Source organism: Pinus tabuliformis, chromosome 2_1 (assembly GCF_031772625.1).
Source record: "Pinus tabuliformis cultivar Carrire ecotype Pingquan chromosome 2_1, CPIR1, whole genome shotgun sequence".
In the NCBI taxonomy this organism is placed as follows: domain Eukaryota; kingdom Viridiplantae; phylum Streptophyta; class Pinopsida; order Pinales; family Pinaceae; genus Pinus; species Pinus tabuliformis.
This window is the reverse complement of record NC_142299.1, coordinates 349045757-349069086: the sequence shown is the minus strand read 5'-3', so window position 1 is coordinate 349069086 and position 23330 is coordinate 349045757. Positions and strand designations below refer to the sequence as shown.

Below are 23330 nucleotides of genomic sequence, written 5' to 3'. Positions count from 1 at the left end.
AACAAGACATATCAATTTCACTCTTTTCACATTGAATAATATCAGGTATGTGTTTTAACTTTTACCTGCAAATTTATGTATCATCGTGTGTGAATAAGCTTGCAAATATTATTCTTCTGGAATGAGGAGTTATGCCAGATATCTACTTTCTAGGCCAAATAGAGCTGCGTCTTACTCAACCCTTGCTTCCTCTTTGCCAATTTCCTCCTCTTGAGTGGCAATCCTTTCCTTGCCAATTCCAACTTTCTTTTGTGGGTTTATGTCTTCTTTGGAGAACAATTATGATAGAGCAACATTCTCTTTGTTGTTATCGACAACGTCTTCCTCAAGAATTGTTGAAATATGTAGCTAGGTTCGGTCTTCATATTGGCATATGTATTTGTGATTTTATGTAATTAATGTAAGGAAGAAAGATAAAATTATTTTATGCTTGAGACATGGGTTTCATACTCAAGGAATTTTATTTTATATAGATGAAGCTCCCATTGTGAGCTATTAGGTTTGGTCATTAAGTCATAAAATCAATTGAGTCAATGTCATGTATTGAAGACCCATTTGGGCATGTTACAAGAATTTATTCGAGTCATTATAAGAGTAAAAAACCCTCGAAGACCTTGTCACAAGTACTCAATCAATTCGGCCTTCCAAATAAGCTCTAGATCATTCAAGAAGGAGATGTCGGCCTAGACACTAGCTCAAGTCAATTTATTTTCATGGGCAAACTACTATTTAAAGGAGGACTCAACCTCACTTGAAGAGCATCCAATCAATCATTTGAAATCCAAGAAGAAGTGCAGAAACAATAGAAGGAAGCCTCTCATCCAATGAAGAGAAAGAGAAGAAGAGCGAAGAATTTTGGCATTGTTTTTGGGTCATCTTTCTCACACGTGTGCCAAAATTAGGGTTTCTGTAGTAAGGTCACATCAATCCTTGAAGAAGCCAAGAAAGAGGTCACTAAACTAGAATTCTTGTGAGCCAAGATCACAAAGGGAAGTCTCCAAGTCAAGTGAAGAAGGAAAGCATCACCAAACTCCTCCAATCAACTCCTGTGTGAAATTGTAGTGGTTTCAGGCAGGCCGAGAATTGCAGGACTATGGAAAGAGGTCGAATTTCAGATAAGTCGAGAATAGAGGTACAAGAAGTCAGTTTGACTAGTGTTGACTTGGACAAGAAGGAGAAGTCGTTCAAAAGGTCTCGTAACTTGGCCTTGGAGAGATTGTTAGGTCAAGGGTCTTGGTCTTGGAATTTATCACTTGTAGATTCTATAAGAAGAAGAATTCGTTTGGGTTTTCCTCTCAAGTTGGAGAGGTTTTGGCCCTAGTTGATCGCCTACATCTTGTGCCCCTTGGCTTATTGTTGTTCACATTTTGATAGATATTTGATGGAAAGAACACTATAATAATCAAGCTAAAGAAGGACTTAATAAAAAATAAAAAATAAAAAGTATTCACAAGCGGTTATCATTTCTAGAGAAATCACTTCTTGTCTCTGCCCTAGATTTCTCAACATGGTATCGAAGCAAAGGTAACGAGTCAAGGAAGGGCAACTCAATAAGGCACACTCAAGCTCTCAAAGATCATGGTTCTAGAAGGATATCAAAGGCATCAAAGAATCAAGAATATCCTCTCATCTCCAAGGCATTTTGAAGACAAGGGCTACATCATCATATTGAAGGAAGCTTTAAAACCCTACATCAATCAAATAAGAAGTCCACAGTTGAAGCATTCTTGGGATCCCATCTCAAGTCATCATCACAAGGAAGGAGACCTCAAAAGACCCTAACTCTAATTAAATTGAAGAAATCATCAAATTAAAGCATCTTGAAGTATACTCGTCCAAGGGAAGCAAGCAAAAAGGAGTTGTTGGCATCATCAAAAGACTAAAGCTGATCTCCCTCTCTTTGGAGTCAAGGATCACTTTTGAAGAAAACCATCTTCATCAAGAAGTTTTCTGTTATCTATATCATCATCAAATTCAATAAGGCAACAAGTTGAAGGAGCATCTTCACAAGTAAGTACATTTATGTCTACATTTGAATCTGTCAAAATGTCTTTTTGCAAGGAAAGCAACAAATTGGTTGGGGCTTCAAACTTTCTTGCATGGAAGAAAATAACAAATCTAAACCTCATAGAAAATGAGGTCATGGAACATGTTAAGGGCTCAATCACCAAACCTCCAAAGGAAGATGCTCAAGCACTTGCAAGGTATATGAAAGGGGAAGTAAGGGCTCAAAGGATTCTCATAGAATCCATCAAGGATCCCCTCATTCCCTATGTATCAAAATTAGAAACATCAAAAGAAATATATGATAAACTTGTAGAATTATTTTCAGTAAACACTGCAGGAGAAGTAATCTCGTTGAGGCAAGAACTCTACAAGATGAAGATATAAAAAAAAGAAGGAATAACCACATACTTTATGAGGATATTTGAAATAAGAGATCAACTACAAGAATTGGGAGAGATAATGTTTGACAAAGAGATGACTACCATAGTGCTCAATGCACTACTGGAAGAATGGGGCAACTTCACATCAAGTATCTTTGGGAAAAAGGAAGCTACTCCATTCAATGATTTGTGGTCACCATGCAAAATTGAAGAAACCAGGTTGAAGGAAAAACCTGATGTAGGATCAAATGAGCAAAGCTAGGCATATGCTGCCATGGAAAAGAGAAAAGGGAAGTTTGGGAAATTTTGTCCTCATAAAATAAAGAAGAATATGACAAGGTTCAATGTTATGGATGTCAAGAATATGGGCACTACAAAAGAGATTGCCCTAAACTCAAGAAGTACAACAACAAAAGAGGAAGGGAAGAATCCAATATCACTAAAGAAGTGGAGGAAGCTGAAAATAAGAAATCTAAGAAAGAGGAAGTAAAAGATCTCTACTATGATTGAGATAGTCTTCCTCACCTAGTTCTTTTCAAGTTTCTATTTTCAAGTTTCCTGTTTTAAAATATAGCTGCCACAGTGGGAATCAGTGAGAAGCATGATAGGATGCATCATGGTATGATAGAAGCATTCAATTGAAAGCAAGAGCTCATGACATCATATTAAAAGAAGCATAAGTTTATGGCAGTTACTTATAGAAGGATGTAGCTCTTGGTAACCTCATTAGAAGCATAAGTAGTACTTATGGGAAAAAGAAAGTCATCTCGTGTAGAGCTCATTATACATCATTCAAAAGGAGCATTTGCAGGGTGAGGATGATCAAGATCCTCTGTTGCAATCTTCATTGGAAGGTTCACTGTCTGGAAGAAGCAAGTCTCTTGCTGGGAATTCCAACTTGTATGGGATTCATGGGATGATGGTATGATATCAAAAGAAGTGAAGTAGGTCAAGGGATTGAAGTTCTTTCAATCAAGGAAGTTGTCGAAAGAAGTCTAGATGAGCAAAAGAAAGAGATGAGGTATGTATGCTTGATAAAATAGAGTCACATCATATGGTTGCAGATATCATGAATAAGTGCTCTACCTCAAGAGCGTGATCAAAAGAAAGGATCTCCTCCTGTTAAAGGATGCATCAAGGCATGGTTCACACATTGACTAGATGAAATCAACATAATATGTCCTCACATGAAATATGAGGTGGTTAACAAAGTCAAAGGAACTATGATTGGAAGTTCTTGGGAGGAAATGTGTGAATAAAGAAAGGAAGAGATCATGAAAAATGCAACTATTGAGAAGGTAATCAACATCTAAGGACTAGAAGATTTGACTATGATATCTCCATGGGAAAGATATGAAGATCTTGATAAAGTTAGAAAAGAAAGAGACCCTTGATGTTGTATATCTTTTTGGAGATGTGTCAATATATATGAAGGATGTTGATGCAAACAAAGAGATATCATGATGAAAGACCATCACAAAGGTATTTTTTGATTTAATGTTCATTTTTTGTTTTTGAATAATGTCTGGATGGGCTTATGTAGGGCTACCAAAGGAAGAGCTATAGATGTCATCTACAACTGACACTCATGTGGTAGGATGAAAGATCCTGAAGGAAACATGATGCAAAGAAGGTAGCAAGGTATAAAGGAAAGGCCAGATATGGACTAATGGATCACTTTCCAATGAAAGAAAGAATGGCATGACTGACATGATGAATGAAAGTGATGGATGGTTAGTGCCATTTGAAGAAGTCCCAAAAAGATGAAGACTCCTGAATGAAGAAAAAGAAGTTCATGACATCGAAAGGAGGAGCTCTTCGAGCAACCGATTGTCCCATGATGTCCACCTAAAGAGCTGATGGAAGCAAGTCCTTGGTCAAGAGGAGCTTGGTCAAGTCCTTGATTAAGAGGGAGCTTGGGTACATTCCTTCACTGGAATGGGCATATCCTCCCTAATTGAGAGGGAGCGATAAACACATCATTCTTGTCTTCACTTGGGAAGATAGAATGGAGGATTGGGTAAGCATCTGGCATCTGATACTCTTTGAGGATGTGGTAGGGCATCCAAGATAAGAGTAGTCATAGAGGACCGATATTCTTTGAGGATTGGGAATCCAAGGTAAGAATAGTCCTGGTGGAACATACTCTGAGTGAACCTGGGTGGGGTATGTTTTGAGAGAGACAATGATTAGGGTGTCTATAAATCATTGGTCTCGCCATCATTGTGCTCTGATCTTGTGGAGAGACATAGCTGTTATTCAAGGCCTTGCTATGTGACAATGCTAGATGATATAATGCTATACATATGGGTTACCAACCCAACTCTTCTTATGAGAAGTCTTCAGATTGAGAATGTCCAAGTACCTTGTATGGATTATGAATACCTCCTTAGTTAAGAGGGAGTGTTGAAATATGTAACTATGTTCGGTCTTCAGAATGGCATATGTAATCGTGATTTTCTGTAATTAATGTAAAGAAGAAAAATAAAATTATTTTATGCTTGAGATATGGGTCTCATGCTCATGGAATTTTGTTTTATATAGATGAAGCTCCCATCGTGAGCTATTAGGTTTGGTCATTAAGTAATAAAATCAATTGAGTCAATGTCATGTATTGAAGACCCATTTGGACATGTTACAGGAATTTATTTGAGTCATTATAAGAGTCGAAAACCCTCCAAGGCTTTGTCACAAGTACTCAATCAAGTGGGCCTTCCAAATAAGCTCTAGATCATTCAAGAAGGAGATGTCGACCTAGACACTAGCTTGAGTCAGCTTATTTTCATGGGCAGACTACTATATAAAGGAGGAATCAGCCTTACTTGAAGAGCATACAATCAATCATCTGAAATCCAAGAAGAAGTGCGAGAAACAATAGCAGGAAGCCTCTCATCCAGCGAAGAGAAAGAGAAGAAGAGCAAAGAATTTTTGCATTGTTTTTGGGTCATCTTCCTCACACGTGTGACAAAAATTAGGGTTTCTGCAGTAAGGTCACATCAGTCCTTGAAGAAGCCAAGAAAGAGGTCACTAAACTAGCATTCTTGCTAGCCGAGATCACAAAGGGAAGTTTCCAAGTCAAGCAAAGAAGGAAAGCATTACCAAACTTCTCCAATCAGCTCATATGTGCGAAATTGCAGTGGTTTCAGGCAGGCCGAGAATTGCAGGACTGTGGAAAGAGGCCGAATTTCAGAGACGCTGAGAATAGAGGTATAAGAAATCAGTTTGACTAATGTTGACTTGGACAAGAAGGAGAAGCTGTTCAAAAATTCTTATGACTTGGTCTTGGTCTTGGAATTCATCACTTGAAGATTCTATAAGAAGAAGAATTCATTTGGGTTTTCCTTTCAAATTGGAGAGGTTTTGGCCCTAGCTGATCGCTTATATCTTGTGTCCCTTGTCTTGTTGTTGTTCATATTTTGATAGCTGTTTGATGAAAAGAACACTATAATAAGCAAGCTAAAGAAGAACCTAATAAAAAATAAATAAAAAGTAGTCACAATCAGTTATTGTTTCTAGAGAAATCACTTCTTGTCTCCACCCTAGATTTCTCAACAAGAACTCCCGAGAAAGAAAGGGTCCATAATTGAAATTGATGAGCTGCAACCTGTGCAAAATCTCATAAAGAAGGTGATGGTGGCTTTTGAACGGTTATCTGTAGCACCAATATGTGAGTGACTAATTTTAGTTTTGTAGTTTGACCATTGTTAGGATAAGTGTGGTAAAATTTTAAATGTTAGCTAAGGAAGTTAAGTGGATAGGTGGGCCTAATTTGTTGGTTCTAAAAATGTGTCAATATAATGTGGGGTCTATGAGTATAAGCTATAATGTATTGTCGTCTGCTATTATAATAGAGAAGTAAATCATTTACCTTGACTTTTTTACCATTTTGTTCTTGTGGAATTGTATAATAGTTTTATCAAGAGAGACTACATTGGGATTGGACATTCTAAAGAGAAGGCACATTAAAGGAACTGGATATCAAGATCTGCACTGTCAAATATGCAATGTTTGTACAAGCTTTTCATTATTTTCAAATGCACATATGATCTTATTCTTTGCTAGTGAAAGAAACTCACAACTATTTTGTTTGAGAGATTGGCAATACTGTGTAATCCTGCCTTGATTCGGATTGTCCATGTGATTAAATTTTTGTTTCTGATGAAGGAGTTTTCATTGTGCAATTATCATAAAACCATTTGTTCATGGAAATTATCATAGAGAACAGCAGGTTGTGGAAAATGGATAGTGTGTAGAGTAGAAACCTTTGTGGCTTCCATAGCTGTTTTGAGTAAAGAATGTGGAAGACACGATGAAGTCCTGCTATGAAGCATTTCAAACATCGTCAAAGTCAATGGTAATGTTAGATATTTAAGATAAGGTTCTTTTTTGGTAAATTTGCATATCTAGAAATAATTTACTTAGACAGATTTGGATAGGGCGGGCTTTTATCAATAAATACAGATAATAACTATCGCAGCTGTTCAAGTTTCAAGTCAATATTAAAAATGGAGATCAAGTACATTTCTGACATAAAATCTCAAAACTTGGGCTACCTCTTCACTTATGGGAGTGAGGTTTGGAAAATCAATTACATATTCAACTAAATTGTGTTAGTCTTATCTTTTTTCTCTTTTTGGCCTCTAAAGAATAGGATGGGAAAAAATTGTTGATGTTGAAACGAACATTATAAAATTCCTTGAATGGATTATAGTTGCCTCTTACATTTAGAAAAAATTGAGTTATCACTCCTGCTTATTCAGTTGTACCATGTGATCTCAGTGCCTTCACCTGTACCAATGCCTGGATCAGGAAGGAGTTTTCGTGAACAATATTCCCTTTTTACAAAGCAGCGACAAGCTATAGGATGCCCGACCCTTTTCTGGGCTTTTGCATCCTTATCTGTTCAGGTATGTTATTCAAACAGATCTTAAAAGTTTCTGACAGCATAGATAATTTTAAGAAAAGACTATTGATTTTTGTCTTGGATTCTAAATTATTTAATAACTTTTTCTCAGAATTGTCCATTCACATGGCTAAATTCCTTAAAAATGAAGACAGATGTACAAATGCCATAGGAAGCTGAATTCTTTTATTGGCTAATGAGTATTGCTCATTGGTGAAAACTGAAACATTTATATAAAGTACAACCTAATTATGGTATGCATTTAAGTAATAGTAATAATTGATAGATTATAATGATTTGTAAGAGAAGAAGACTTAAATATCATATTAATGTCTGCTTGTAGCAAAAAGTGCCTAATGGGACTGCAAAAGTATATATAGTACTCCATTTGTGTAGCCAATGGCATTGAGGGGATGGGATCTTATATCCTAGTGTAGTAAGAGAAAACTTGAAGGCTAACTAAAATAAATAAAAAGTGCATATGAAAATAACAAAATGCAGAATACCCAAGATGGGGGTACTCTACCTGTGTAAGTACTGAGGAGGCAAAACCTTGAGCCTTGTTGGAGGAAGTAAAACTAAACATGTGGTAACTAAATAAAAGACTAAAGTACACAGTAGTAAAACAGAAAATACCAAAAAGGGCCAGGGATGGAGGGTTGAAATCCAGTAGCATTGGGATAAGAGACATAAAGTCTGGTCACTTGATGAACCTGTTCTCTTCATTATATGATTCCATATATTCTATAGATAGATCATACATAGTAGCAGAGATGCATCTAATCTCGAATAGAGGCAGATTAAGAGTTTAAATTTAAAATAGTGCGCATGGATCAATAATAGAATATTTATAGTGAGTTTTCCATTGTGGTCTCTATGTAGAACTTAAATGATACCAATAATTTCCACAGTTATAAATATCATTTTTATAAATGATTTTGTACAACTTAAATCTTGGGTAATGACACATTCTCATCTAGTCCAAAATAAGCAGCTATATGCTTCTACAAGAAGTTCACAATAAATTATATGGTATACATTCTATCTTTTCTTACATGTTACCTGTTAAACAAAAAGATATAGGATCCTAATAACAACAAAAACATAGTAATTAGCAGACAACATGGTTACTGTTCACTTTTTCCTGATCAACATCTGAGGGGCTATGTTTCTTCTGTTCTATGTTTGTTGGCTCCTGATCTGTAAACTGCCGTGGATATTCCACTGGACCATTCGTCACATCAGATGTGATGAAAACAAAGTGAAATCGTTACTATGAAGATTAATTTCCTTAGATTCCAGATTTGTTAATTACTGTTTTTCTGCTTATGCATGTAATAGAGAAAATGCAGAAAATAGAGAACAATAAAATACAAATACACACCAACAACAATGAATACAAGATATGCTATGGGAAGCGCTTACAGGGGAAAACCTAGCTGGAAGGTGAGGCTGCTCTGCTCTTTCTTTCTGTGGAATGGAAATAATGCAAGTACAATAGAGAAGGCATTCTTTGAGGAGTTACCTGAGACCTGTGGCTTGATAGGTTGCTATAGACACTAAAAGCCCTCTATTATGCTTTCTCACTCCCACTCTCTATTGTTGTGGTTTACTGTAGAACAAGATACAATAAAAAATGAATGGAACCCATTTTCTCCTAGTGGCCCAGTTATGACATAGCCCGATAGCCAACTGGGATCAGGCTTGACACCTTCAACTCGTTGATTTTCTAGTGTAATCAAGACTAGAACAATTTTTCTATCTGGTAACTACTTGTAATGATACATTTTAGCTTCTTTACATCATATTCACATCATTAAGCAGTTACACAAAAATTTCAACCATCAGTAGAGCAATAGATCACAATGAAAAAAATAGACAAGAGACACCAAAAATTTAGGCCAGTGGCCAACCCACAGGGGGAAAACCCAACAAACTTTCCTAATGAGAGAGAGTTCAATTCATCAATAGTACATCAGTCAAAAGAACATATCTTTGGTAAGATCATATGGACAAAAACTTCGTCCTCTTCCTCAATCACAGAGATAAGGAGCCGCAAAACTTTGCTTTACCACAAAGATAAGGAGCCACAGAAAAGTTCACATACTATAGTGAATAGTGCCACGGAGAAGCTTGCATTGCCATGGAGAAGCTCGCATACCACCAAGAATGTTGAAATATGTAACTAGGTTCGGTCTTCATAAATGTATTTGAGTCACAATGAAATGTACTTATCAAAAGAATGAATAAATTATTATTATTATTATTATTGTGACTTATTAAAGCATGGGTTTCATGCTTGGGTCATCTTGTTTTAGGTCAAAGTCCCCATTGAGGACTTCTAGGATTTATTTTGAGTCATTAGAGTCATTGTCCATTAAAAGAGACCCTTTTTGGGCTTTCGAAATATGTAAAAATAATTATTTTTTAGTCAAAAATGAATTTAGTCTCCTCCACACCAAGTTGGCCTCAAGAAGGGTAATTTGACCTCACTGGAAGGCTATATATACAAGGCAGTTTGAATTCATTTGGAGTAATTCACTCTCTCACACATAGTTCAATATCCAGAAGTTGGAAGCTAGGAAGTGCGAAATTGGAAAAGAGTTGGAAGGAGGCTGGAAAGGAGTGTGAGATTTTGGAGGAAGATAGAAGATACCAAGATCGAAATTTTGGGCCATCTCTCTTTCACTTCTGAGGAGTATCTAAGGAGATAAAAGTTTTTCTTTGTCTAGTCGAAGCTGCTGTTGCTGCTACTGGGTCGAAGCTGCTGCTGCTACTAGGTCGAAGTTGCTTTTGAAGAGTTATTATCTGCAAGAAGGATTGAGGGTTGACTTGGTGTGGAGGAGTCTTTGTCTAGGTCAAGAGTCTTGGACTATCTCGAGAAACTATTGAAGGAAGAATTGTTGATTTGCTTTTGTTGATTTGTGGTAGCATCAGATGTGCTCTAGCCTTGAAATTTGGAAGAGAGGCTAAGGCACATGAGATCTCCAAGACCAAGAAATCGTTTTGAGAAATTCCATCCGGATGAGGTGTTATTAAAATAATTAATATTTTTAATGGGTTCTTAAGTCTAAACTTAGGAAAATAAAAATATTAATGGGTATTAATAAAGATAAGGATGAGAAGCTTCTAAGAGACGAGGATCAAGTCTGTTTTAATCTTAGCTATTGATTAGGGACTTAATATCGACAATTGATTCATCAACAGGAAAAGTATAAGAGAAGACTTGAGGGTCATTTGGAGACACATCGACAAATACTTAGTATCTCAAGGAAATCCGATTCTCAAGGAAGAGGAGATCGATTTCAGAGGGAGTTACATGGTGGAGAAAGAGGAGGGCTTCAGTAGTAAGAAGAGATTGAGGAGGTGATGCAGGGGCAATGGAAGACAGCGCGGAAAGAGAGATGTAGTCCAAAGAAGAGATGTAGGGCCTACGCAGGCTGACGCAGAGCCACACTGGGTCAATCAGAGTGATGCAGAAGTGGGAGCAGGGTCTCCAAAGTGTTAGATAGTCTCAGAGGGAAAGTCCCAGGTGTTTTATTTTAGTTCTCTGTAAAAATCATTCCTTGTAAAAGTAATTACCGTTGAAGATTAATAAAGCCCTTATCCGCTGCACCGGTTTTCCTGCATTGGGTTTTTCCGGGGACAATAGTCCAAAAATAATTGTGTCGATGTGATTGATTCTTGTGCATGTATTTTTTCCTTGGCTAATTGTGTGATAATTGCAGTAGAATTTATTGTAATATTTGCTGAAGGAATTTCGTAAATAACTTATTGAGAATAATAAGTAGGTGAAATAAATCAATTGCTACAGTTATAGAATTTTAGTTTAGAAATTTTCACAGGTTTTCCCCTAGATAGGGGTTTTTCCCTAGCTCTCCGCCTACATTTGTTGACCTTGTGCTATTGTTTTGGTAATTTCTTGATGAACTAAAAGATAAAAGAATCACAAGTAATTATCTATATAAGAAAATCTTTCTATCTTTCTGATTTTCTAACATGGTTTCAGAGCTAAGGTGAAGGAAGAAAAAGACAGTTTTGAGTATCTACTGAAAGGAGTCTAAAGGATTGATTAAAGGAGTCTAAAGGATTGATTAAGGGATCATATAAGGAGCTCTTATAAGAGGAAAAGCTCACTATTTTTAAGGACAATGTCTAACACAATAAAGAGTAAGAACAAATTGGAAGGAGCATCAAACTGCAGGTCTTGGATTTGGTCAAAGGAAAGTTGAAGAAACCTATCAAATAATCTAGTAATGCAGACAAAGTGAAGTATAGAGAGTCAAAAATATTGGCTCTGCCACTAATGGTAGAAAGCATAAAGGACAATCTTGTCCCATACATTTCCAATATAAACCATGCTAAAGAAATGTATGAAGCCTTATCAAAATTCACTATCAAGAACATCGGTCAAGTAGCAAGTTTGAAGAATGAGTTATGGACTGCAAAAATGACAAAGGATGATATTGTGGCTTCCTTCATTGTAAGGATATCTAGAATTAGAGATGAACTTCAAGCCATAGATGAAATTGTACTAGAAATGGAGCTAGTAATCACTGCATTATTGGGATTGCCACCTACTTGGAGTTGTTTTGCTTCAGGTCTCAATAGCTAGAAAGAAGCTCCTACTTTCGAGCAATTATGGAATGCATGCACCCAAGAAGAAATGAGAATCTGATTAGTATCCAACAATGAATAAGAAAAGGTTTCAAATGCATACTCCGCTTCTCACAAGAAAGGAAACTCCAAGAATTCAAGAAGGCCAAGAAGGAAGGTCGATATGTCGAAGATAGAATGCTACCAATGTCACAAAATGGGTCACTATAGAAGTGACTGTCTTGACAATCCAAAGAACAAGAAAAGAAACAGAGACCAAGCCAATGTTGTTGAAGAAGGATCTCCAAAGAAGAATAAGCCTGAAGAACTGGATATAAGGGACTTACACTACTAAGTCCTTTGATCTAAGCCTTAGTTATTTCATTGTTTGATTTCTAGTATTTGTAGGTTTAACATATTGTTGGAAAAACATTTTTGATTTGTTTTTATAATGTTATAGGTTTCCCTCAAGCTTGGAGGGAGCCCTCACCAACCTCCAAAGATAAGAATCTTATTACCTTTTTTTGTTTTAGTTTTCCTTACTAATTTTGCTTGCATTAAATACTAATCACGTTTCTATTCATATTTTCCTTGTTTAGGAAAAATGTGTTGAAGACTCAAGGAAGAAGGCCTCAGAAGACAAAGCATTGGAATTACAAGGTTTGTTAAGAAACAAGAGATATGTTTTGAACTACAAGTTTTTGCTCTCTTCATGATTTTCATTCTTGATAAACTATTACTAACATCGTTGTGTCTAACTTTCTTGAATCTTAAAGATTCTTGATTGGGTGATTCATGATTAGATAAATCTACCCTCCTCATATCTTTGATTGCTCTTGTGGAACCCTAGAAATGTTCTTTGTGAAAAACCCTAACTTAAGGGTATGTCGATGATAATGTGTGGAACGCTAGCCTACTTAGGGTTATTGTTGAAGTCAATAGAAAATGTCTGATGCTTTGATGATGTCATGTTTGGGGTTTCAGTATGGGTTTGGAAACCCTAGCCTACTTAGGGTTATTGTTGAAGTCAATAGAAAATGTCTGATGCTTTGATGATGTCATGTTTGGGTTGAATGGTAATGTTTGAAATCCTGAACCTTTGAAGTATTCGTAATTTAGGGTTTGCTATGTTTTTATTGAAACTTTAGATCATTAGGGTTTGCTAGGGTGTATAAGAAAGACCCTTATAATGTCCTAGAAATGAAATACTTGGCACGTGTGTGTTTGTCCGATCAAACTCTAGTTTGATCAAGTTTGTTATATGTCTAACTTTTATCGATATTTGTGTCTTTGGGTTTGACTAACACATGTTATGATATGCTTGTGCATGATGATGGAATTCTAGATATATGAGTTGACCTAATTGTTGATGGTCATGAGTCCTAGGGTTTGGAACTAAGCCCTAGTCGAAGTTTGATTCTCTAGGATGATAGTATTTGTGAATTCTAGGGTTTTGTAACTAAACCTTAGTAGAAGTTAAAATCTCTGATATATGATGACAATGTGATAATCTGGGATTTATGAAAAGTTGATAAAATCTGAAATTGTATTGTGGTTGTTGAGAATTAGTAAAATCTAGGGTTTACAACAAATCCTAGTGGAAGCTAGTCATGTTGTTACTTTGAGCTGTGATTGGTTTTGATTGTTAAAGCTCATGAAATCTATGGTTTTGCACTAAATCCTAGTAGGAAGTTTAACATATGAATTCTAAAGTTGTTAGATACATTGTAGATCTATATTTGTTTGAATTGCTTCTGGAGTTTGCAATATGCTGTAGTAGGATATGTCGTACCTCTGGAAGAAGCATTGAAACCCTAGATGTAATGAAGGTTGTTATGTTTGAAGTCTTGATGATATAGTCTAGGGTTTATGACAAAAACCCTAGCAAGTAGTTGAAGAGTATGTGTCTCTTGTTTGTAACTAAGTTTGGATATCTGATGTATAAAGTTGAATACTTCCATTTTTATATGATTTTGATATGGTTAACTTCATGCTTCTATAGATTTGGTTCTTCTTGCTATCTAAGTAGTGCAGATACATAATCTTCAAGATGGTGAAGATGCTTGTAAAGTAAAAGCATGATGAAGAAAGTTATGAGGTCATGCTAACTTTGATGAGAAGGATGGAAGCCATAAAATATTCTCTGATGTTGTAGAAAAGAAGTTAAGCCCCTTAAGTTAAGAGGGATTTTGGATGAAAGGAATGTCCCTAAGTTGAGAGGGAGGACACATAATAGTCATATTGAACACCATGAAAGAAGAAAATTGGAGAATGTATTTTGAGGGGCTGTTGAAATAAGAAAATACGGATCTATGTAGAATATGTTGCTGCATGTGAAGTAGGAAAATAAAATGTATGATTAAGGAATCTTCTGTCAAGATTCATTTGAAAGTCCTATTGTGATAAATTGAGAAGCAACATCTAGTTGTCTGGAAGACCCCAGAGGTTGTGTTTATTTACGTACATTTGAAAGTTACTAATTGCGGTTGTGTTTGTACTGGATTTAAGGTTTGATAGCATGTAGGTTACACGAGAGAGATTTGTTACTGATCTGTTTGATCAGGGAGGTTTTGTTACCGATTGGAATAATTGGGAGTGTTGAGGCTTTGTGTGTAAGACATATTGCCTGGGAGGACATTTGGCCGACACACTTTGTGTTGATGTCTAGTTCTCGAAGTAGGGAGGGTGGTGTTAGTCAAGGAGCTCTGACCTCAGATACACACCTAGATCCCTAGGTTGATGGTTAGCAAGTAAGCCTGATGGTATCTAGAGAGGCTGAAAGCTTTAGTCTGTCTTAGTCCCACTTGGATAGATTGCCCTGTTCAGGAATCTAGTCCATGGCATTTTGGTGCTTAAATTCGTCATGGTTCATGTGTTCTAAGATCTTCCTTGTACTTGTACTCATGAATACCTCCCTAGTTAAGAGAGAGTGTTGAAATATGTAATTAGGTTCGGTCTTCATAAATGTATTTGAATCACAATGAAATGTACTTATTTGAAAGAATGAAGAAAAGATTATTGTTATTATTATTATGATTTATTAAAGCATGGGTTTCATGCTTGGGTCATCTTGTTTTGCGTCAAAGTCCCCATTGAGGACTTCTAGGATTTATTCTAAGTCATTAGAGTCATTGTCCATTAAAAGAGACCCTTCTTGGGCTTTCGAATCATGTAAAAATAATTATTTTTGAGTCAAAAATGAATTTAGTCTCCTCCAGACCAAGTTGGCCTCAAGAAGGTTAATTTGGCCTCACTGGAAGGCTATATATACAAGGCAGTTCGAATTCATTTAGAGTAATTCGCTCTCTCACACAGTTTGATATCTAGAAGTTAGAAGTTGGGAAGTGCGAAGTTGGAAAGGAGTTGGAAGGAGGCTGAAAAGGAGTGCGAGATTTTGGAGGAAGATAGAAGACGCCAAGATTGAAATTTTGGGCCATCTCTCTCTCACTTCTGAGGAGTATCTAGGGAGATCGAAATTTTTCTTTGTCTAGTCGAAGCTGCTGGCACTGGGTCAAAGTTGCTATTTCATGTTGATGCTGCTAGGTCGAAGTTGCTTTTGAAGAGTTATCATCTGCAAGAAGTATTGAGAGCTGGCTTGGTGTGGAGGAAGTCTTTGTCTAGGTCAAGAGTCTTGGACTATCTTGAGAAACTATTGAAGGAAGAATTGTTGACTGGGTTTTACCCTAGATAGGGGTTTTGCGTTGGCTATCCGCCTACATCTGTTGTCCTTGAGCTATTGTTTTGGTAATTGCTTAATGAACTAAAAGATAAAAGAAGAACACAAAGATAAAAGAATCGCAAGTAACTATCTATATAAGAAAATCTTTCTGCCTTTCTGATTTTCTAAAAAAGAGTATTGTCATAGAGAAGCTCACATACCACAAAGAATAGTGTCACTGAAAAGCTCACATACCATAGAGAATACTGCCACAAATAAGCTCGCATACCATAGAGTATAGTGCCATAGAGAAGTTCGCATACCATAGAGAATACTGCCACAGATAAGCTCGCATACCATAGAGTACAGTGCCAGAAAGAAGCTTGCATACCATAGAGTATAGTGCCACATAGAAGCTCGTATACCATAGATAATACTGCCATAGATAAGCTCGCATTCCATAGAGAATACCGCCACAAATAAGCTCACATACCACAAAGTATAGTGACAAAAAGAAGCTCACATGCCATAGTGATTGATGCCATAAAACTCGACTTACTTAGGTCTTAAAGAGCGAGGTGTAAGAGATAGAATACTTGCTTCTGATTTCGACCCCCAAATTAGTTGACTTCTTCACATAGAACAAAAAGGATATATGAGATCAATCAATGTGCAACGGAGAAGTGGTCTCCTATAAATAGTCTCCAATAGGAGGTCGAATGGGTGCCTCAAAGGGGCCTCGCTGACTTGAATTTTATTGAGTCATTATTTCAAATTTAATTTTTCTTTTCTTTTGATGAGAATACCAACCATTACTACCAAAATTTCTGACACAACTCTCAACTAGAGTTATAACTTTAATCCTTATAGAGTCTTCTTCATAGTCCCCATGTGGCTAGCCCCATTGATATGACTAGCAGGGGCTGACATGACATCCTTTTGAACCATGAATGTCAATCACGATAGGTCAAATTGCCGGGGGAATAAATTTTGCATCTGAACTTCAATTGATGCAATTTTTTGCATTGTTGGAAAGGTATTTGAGTGTAGAACTATGTCACAGGGTTTTACGCTTATGTGAGAACGTATTACCCCCCCCCCACCCCCCCCCCCAAAAAAAAAAAAAAACATTAATGAAGGCCTCAAAATGACCCCACAATGTTTAAGAGCCCAATTCTCCAAATTGGGTCTGACCAACAAAATTGCTCTTGCAAGCTGATTCTCCACTTTTTCATCGCTAAAAGCATCAATATGGATGAAAAATAATACAATGATCCAATCTAGATTATACCTCCCCAATTCCCCAAAAGCTTTTATTGACTGAGGTGAGGAAATTTTTCCTCTACCTTCTCCGTGGGGTCTGGAGTACCATTTTCCTTCGCCTGGAAGTTGTCCTTTCAACCTAATTTGCCAAAGGTCATGTTGCTTGTCTTGTAGTTTTGGACCTCTTCCGCAAAACTGTATCCTTTGCCAACTCTGCTTGAGCATCTGGTATTGAGTTCTCTAAGGAAGGTATGACTTGTTCCTCTTCTTGATCAAATATGGAAGGCTCATAAATTTTGAGATTTTTCACATTCATCACTGAGTAAATGCGCATGTAAGGGAGTATATTGAGTTTGTAGGCATTATATCCTACCTTTTCTAGTGTCTCTGAGGGATCACATTCTAGAGCATCGATTTTCTTACTAGGACCCTATAGCCTCTCCTTGTTCAAATTGAAATCGTACTCTTATCTCCCACTTTGAATGACTTCTTTGTTTTGTTTCAATCATGCTTGATGTTGTATTTAATATTGACTTCATCAACGTCTCCCATATTTGCAAATGGATCTACCTAATCTTCTCTACAATTTTTTCTACTCTTATTGCATCGCCTGTGAGATCCTCCCTCACTTCTCCTCATTGTCCATATAGAATGTCCAAAGGTTAAGATGGTAAATATCTAAAACAAGTTTCAAATGGGGACTTACCAGTAGAAGTGTGAACTTCTCTATTATAAGAGTATTGTATATATACCATATTTTTGTCCCAAGTCTTAGACGATTTTGATTGTAACCCCTCCAAATTTGCACAAAAGTCATGTTGACTACTTCTGTTTGTCCATCTGTCCATGGTTGGAACGTTGTAGACCTCTTCAACTTTGTGTCCATCTTCTCCCATATTGTAGTCCAAAGTGACTGAGAAATCTCTTATCCCTTTCTTCACCAAATCTTTGATACCATGTTGATTTTTCAAGTGCAATAGATACAAGAATAATATTTTTTGAAAACTAATGATTAATTCTAATGATGTTGATCTTCTTTTAATTTTTCTAGTATATCATTAAGCAATTACGCTTCACAAATTCAACCATATAAAAGCAGTAGAACGGTAGAGATGACAATGCACAAAGAGAGCACAAGATTTACACTAGGAAAACCAACTAAGGGGAAAAACCCAACAACCTTTTTGATGGAGAAATTATTCTTTTCAACAAGAGATACACCTATACCTCTAGGCAACAACTAGGTCAATTTAACCTTCAATATGTTGGTATTTTCATCATGAAGCACATTGGAAAATTTTTATTTTTATTTTGCCTACTAAAATGTATTCAAGTCGGCCTCCTTTTGTTTAGGTCCACTGGGCCCCTAAGAGGCACCCATTCGACCCCCTCGTGAAGGTTATATTGAGGAGACTATCTCTCCTCATTTGGACATCGATTTTTGTCTTGGATATCTCTGTTCTAACGAAAGAGGAAGAAGAATAGGACGGTTGAATTTCAAAAGGAAGGCCTGGAGGATTGTTCTTGTTCTTTGTTATTGGTTTGACTATTATCTTGAAGTTGTTTATGATGTATTAATAAATCTTGAACTCTCTTTCACGTAAGGAAGAATTTTTGGGTTTTGCCTTGGCCTTAGGCCTAATTTCTGTGTCTCTTGTCTCATGGTTTCGTGATTATTTCTCTACTGCTCTTTCATGGTTTTTAATGGTTGAATTTTCTTCTATATAGCTGCTTAATGATTATGAATGGATGATATGTGAAATTAATGGGAATCATTGCAAGTAGTTATCTATGGAAGAAAATTTGTTACTAGCTTGTGCCCCAGAAATCTCTCATGGTATAGAAGCCAGGTTGAAGACAAGGTTGAAGCTCATACAAAGACACACACAAAACTTCTAAAGAAATCGAGTTTTTGAGGCTTATCTAGAGTAAGGAGCAAAGGAAGCATCCAAAGTCTGTTGATCTAAGTCTCTCTCTGGTTTGAACCTGTGGTAATTCCTGGTGTCAAAGATCCGAACTTGTGTAAAGGACCATATGCGAACTTCTTTGTGGTGATTCATGTGAGCTCCCGTGACATCACTTATGTGGCATTTGTTGAACTGTACGAGGCAATCCCACAGTAATCCGAAGTATCTATTGAAACAAGGCCAAGTTTCCCTTAAATCTGTGATAAGATCGAGAGGGATTGTAGAAGGAACTATGTCTAAACGACATATAAATCCCTTCATTCTTGTGACTTGAGGCCGATTCCTATAATGATTCACTCGAGCTTATATGTGGCACTATTCTTTGAAGTACGCAAACAAGACCTATGACAAAATTCTCTATTATGCGGGCTTCTCTGTACATTGGTCTATAGCCTTGAAAATTCATGTGAAGGTTTGTACAGACACTTGAGAACAAAGGTCCGATTGTGTGATAGAGGACCAACTATCTTCTAAGGCTACTACTGTAAGGTATGACCTAAAATCGTTCCAAGTTTCTTGTAGCGTATTATTTGTGGGCTCTTATATACTTTCTGTGGCAATTCTTATGCATCATTCCTCTATAATATTCATGCCAACTGATTCAAGGTATGAGAAGTATGTGGAAATTTGCGAGCTCTATGGCAACCCTTATGCGATCTCTGTGGCTCCTTTAATGCAAGCCTCTCTGTGAATGTATTCCTTGTAATTGTGCTAGTTGTCTGTATGTGAAGGCTCGATATATACGAGTTTTGTGACTCTTTGTATTTAAGTCCTGAGGTTTTGTATCACTGTTATTCAAGAAATTGATTCTCTAAGGAAATCTTGCATCTTGAGGAACCTTATGAAAAATACGTATGTACTAGTCCAAGCTCACTCGTTGAATGGAGGTCCTAAAATCGAACCTATATGGCATTTGAATGATATATATATCTTCTTCATAGGCATTCAAGCCATCTCTGTGGCATATGAGCTACATTAGCACTATTGAAGAAGTCAAGTGGTATAAAAAGGAGACAAGTCCTAGTTCGAGCATAGTTATAAAGTTCGAGATCATAGTGACCAAATAGAAGCCTATCATCTCTGTGTTTGTGACCAAATTCAATGGAGAGATACTGTGCGAAATTCAAAAGATATTTCTATGTAATGCGAAATTTTAAGGTTATCTTCTTTGTGATTGAAATCAACATTCTGAGAAGTAAAAGGCAAAATGTCTGTAATCCAAGTTCATTATTATGACAAAGAAGGAGATCAATTTGAAAGTCTATATGATAAAAGGACCTGAGCTCCCTGTCTCAAATTTAAATTCGTGATCAAATGAAAATTCTAATAAATAGAGTTCAAAATTCCTGCCTCCTAGTTACCTCAGATCGTATTCGACAATGTATGTGCTATTTCGAGTTTTGAAGCACCTTTCATGCTGTCTTGTGCAACTTTTAAGGCACAGTCTTCATGGCTTATCTATGCAATAAGTGCAAGTTTGAGATCGGATCTCCCTGATGAAGTCTGAAACCTTGTAGTATAATGACAAGGTCAATAACAAGGTTGTATCACTGAAGCAAGGTCTGATGGAACTAAAATTTGTGAACTATCATTACTGCGTAGCTAAAGTCTGCAAGCTGTGGACAGGAGAATTCCCTGAGTTTGAACTATGGTCATGATCCCTATGCACCCTCTCTAAGTTTGTTGTGCCTTCCCTGGATTAAGAATAAAGTCAAAACCATGTTGCTTGGGAGCGGGAGCGACCATTTTCAGAAGCTCCCGGTTTGGGAGCGAATCCGGGAGCGAGTTTTTAAAAATATATATATTTTTTTATATTTTTAAATTTTTGATACATATATGTGAACAAAAACATGTAGAATGATGAATTAGACATAAAAAACATAAAAAAACATAGATTGATAATTGAACCCTAAGTTGCACGAAACGGGGAAACGCGGAAGCGAAACGAAACGCGACCTCCCCAAATTTTGGAAACGGGGAAACGCGAATATATATAATAATATATATATATATAAAGACAAGTCACAGCTTAGAAACCCTAAAACAACTTCTAGAACAGCTTAGAAACCCTAAAATTTTTTCTAGAACAGCTTAGAAACCCTAGAAACAGCTTCTAGAACAGCTTAGAAACCCTAAAAAAATTTAAAAACTAATTAGAAATTTTTTTTTTTAAAAAACAAGTCATTTTTTTGGGGAAATGGGGCCCGTACGGCCTGGAAACGCGTTTCCGGCCGTACGGGCACGTTTCCATTTCGGGAAACGTGCCCGTACGGCCGGAAACGCGTTTCCAGGCCGTACGGTACGCGGAAACGCGTTTCCGTTTCGTTTCCGGCCGGAAACGGACCCCTAGGGCACGTTTCCTGCAACTTAGATTGAACCATATCACATCAATCATCTAGAAATTATAATTGTCATCAACCATGTCCACAAGTTAGCAAAATACATATTACAACTGCAACATATTGAGTCTCATGAATCATGATTCATCAAATTCAATCTTAAAGTTTCAACTTCAAGCTTTCAAAATTGAAAATTCAATAACATTTATCATCATTGATCACCAAAGTTGTACTTGTAAGCTAAGTTTAACCATTACAAGAAGTAATATCTAAGATATTTCTAAGTCCTAACTTCTAACTGTTAACATGATATGAAATGTTATAAATTTATAAAATGAAACATGAATAATGAAATGAAATGAAACAACTTTAGTCTTTCACGAAGCATCATATTCATAATTCACAATCATTACCAATGAGTTATAATTGCCAAGGCCCAACTTCAAACTTCAAATTTTCATTGTCACAGCGATATATTGTTTACAAAAATATCATTATGATATGAAAGAGTCAAGAGTCAAGAGTCAAGGACTCAAAACTCAACAGTTATGAAAACTAAAGTCTAATAGAAACTAAAAAAGACAAGTAAACTGTAAATCTACATGTGGCTCTTGCCACGAGAGTCTCCAGGAGTATAAGCAGGTCGTGGTGGTCTTCTAGGAGTCTCCTGCACAGACCGACGACTAGAACTAGAACCTCCATGTGAGGGTGTAGATGGAGGTGGCGACAGTAAAGGAACAAGAATCGGACCTCGAGCACTGCTACTGGATGGTGGAGGTGGAGGTGGAGGTGGCATGGCTGCTGCAGCTGCTTCATCTTCATCCCTTACAAGTTCCTCTTCCAGTTCTTCAATATGTACAATGCCATCCTCCAAATTGTCATCCTCTGGGTGATTGTCTCAAATTTTATATGTGGGATCCTCATAAGCCCGATCACAGTAATGACTCAACAACCTCAAGTTGTAGTGCACATAAACCAAGCTTTCTGCTCGGTTTTCATTGAGTCTGTTTCTTTTCACATTATGTATGTAGCTGTAGGTGCTCCAACACCTCTCTGCAGAAGAAATATTTACAACCTGTGAAAGAACTTTTTTTGCCAATTTTGGCAAAAGTCCCTGGCCGCCATATGTTTCCCACCATGTGAGAGTATCAAATCTATCTCCGTCGTCCATTGCATGGAAGTTACCATACAAACCAGTGCCACTAAAGTATCTGCCTATTTCAAAGCGCACAGCTGCACATTCCTCCCTGTCAGGTACCAACTTTTTTAATGCTTCCAAATATCCTCTAGTTACCTCTGGATCTAAATGGCGTTTGGTCCTAACCCCACCCCCTGCTGCAGGTTGGCCCAACCAAGATGTAGAGTAGTATTTTGGCGTAAGGATATACGCCAAGCAATGTAGTGGAAGATTAAGTCTATTCCACTGTTCACACACACAATCGTGAATAAGTTTGTACAAGTCGGGATCTCTGTTATGAACAATATCTTTTATTTCCCCCAACATGGTATCCATCTGCTCATACACCTCACCAATGACTGGTTTGTCTGTATCTGCAAAGCGAATCATGTGATAAATGGGCTTGGTGAAATCCAATACTTGCCTCACACTTGTCCAAAACTAACTGTCAAGAGTGGCCTCCTCCACCATTTCAAAACCTCCCCTGTCAGCTGCATTTGTAGCCCTTTCCTTTAATACCTGCCAATGTGGACTTGATACCATGTTAGCCAATGCCTCTCTTACCTTCAAAAGGCGCCTGAAGGTCAGGTAATAGCTATCAAATCTGGTCTTCGCAATCTTCAACAACTCCAATCTCGAGTGACTGCGGAAAAGGCCATGGGTATTGCTATGATTTGTAATAAATTTTATCATTTGTTTGCCTTTCTTGTAGAAATCACCGATCCATTGGTATTGTTCATTTTTGTTCTTGACAATATCATGCAACAGAAGGTTCAATGTGTGAACCAAACATCTAGACCAAAATATGTTGGGGTATTTATCCTCAATAATTGCTCCCACTGCCTTACAATTAGGAGCATTATCAGTGATGACTTGGATGACATTATATGGCCCAATACGCTCAATTGTTTCAAGTAATGCTTCTGCAATGTTGATGGCGGTCTTGAACTTGTCTGAGTAATCATGTGTAGTTAGAAAGATGGGACCACTAACAGACACATCAAGAACACTTATCAATGGCTTGCCTTTTACATTTGTCC

The 23330-nt window shown here is 37.0% G+C and overlaps 1 protein-coding gene across 2 annotated transcripts in view; it reads left to right on the top strand.

Moving 5' to 3' along the window:
- LOC149200289 (ALBINO3-like protein 2, chloroplastic) overlaps positions 1–23330 on the top strand; it is a 440553-nt gene that overhangs the window by 76904 nt on the left and 340319 nt on the right. For both annotated transcript variants that reach the window (XM_089402653.1, XM_089402652.1), the window contains exon 3: positions 7167–7294. In XM_089402653.1, coding sequence (XP_089258779.1) covers positions 7167–7294 — 128 coding nt within the window. The remainder of the gene's footprint in view (positions 1–7166; positions 7295–23330) is intronic.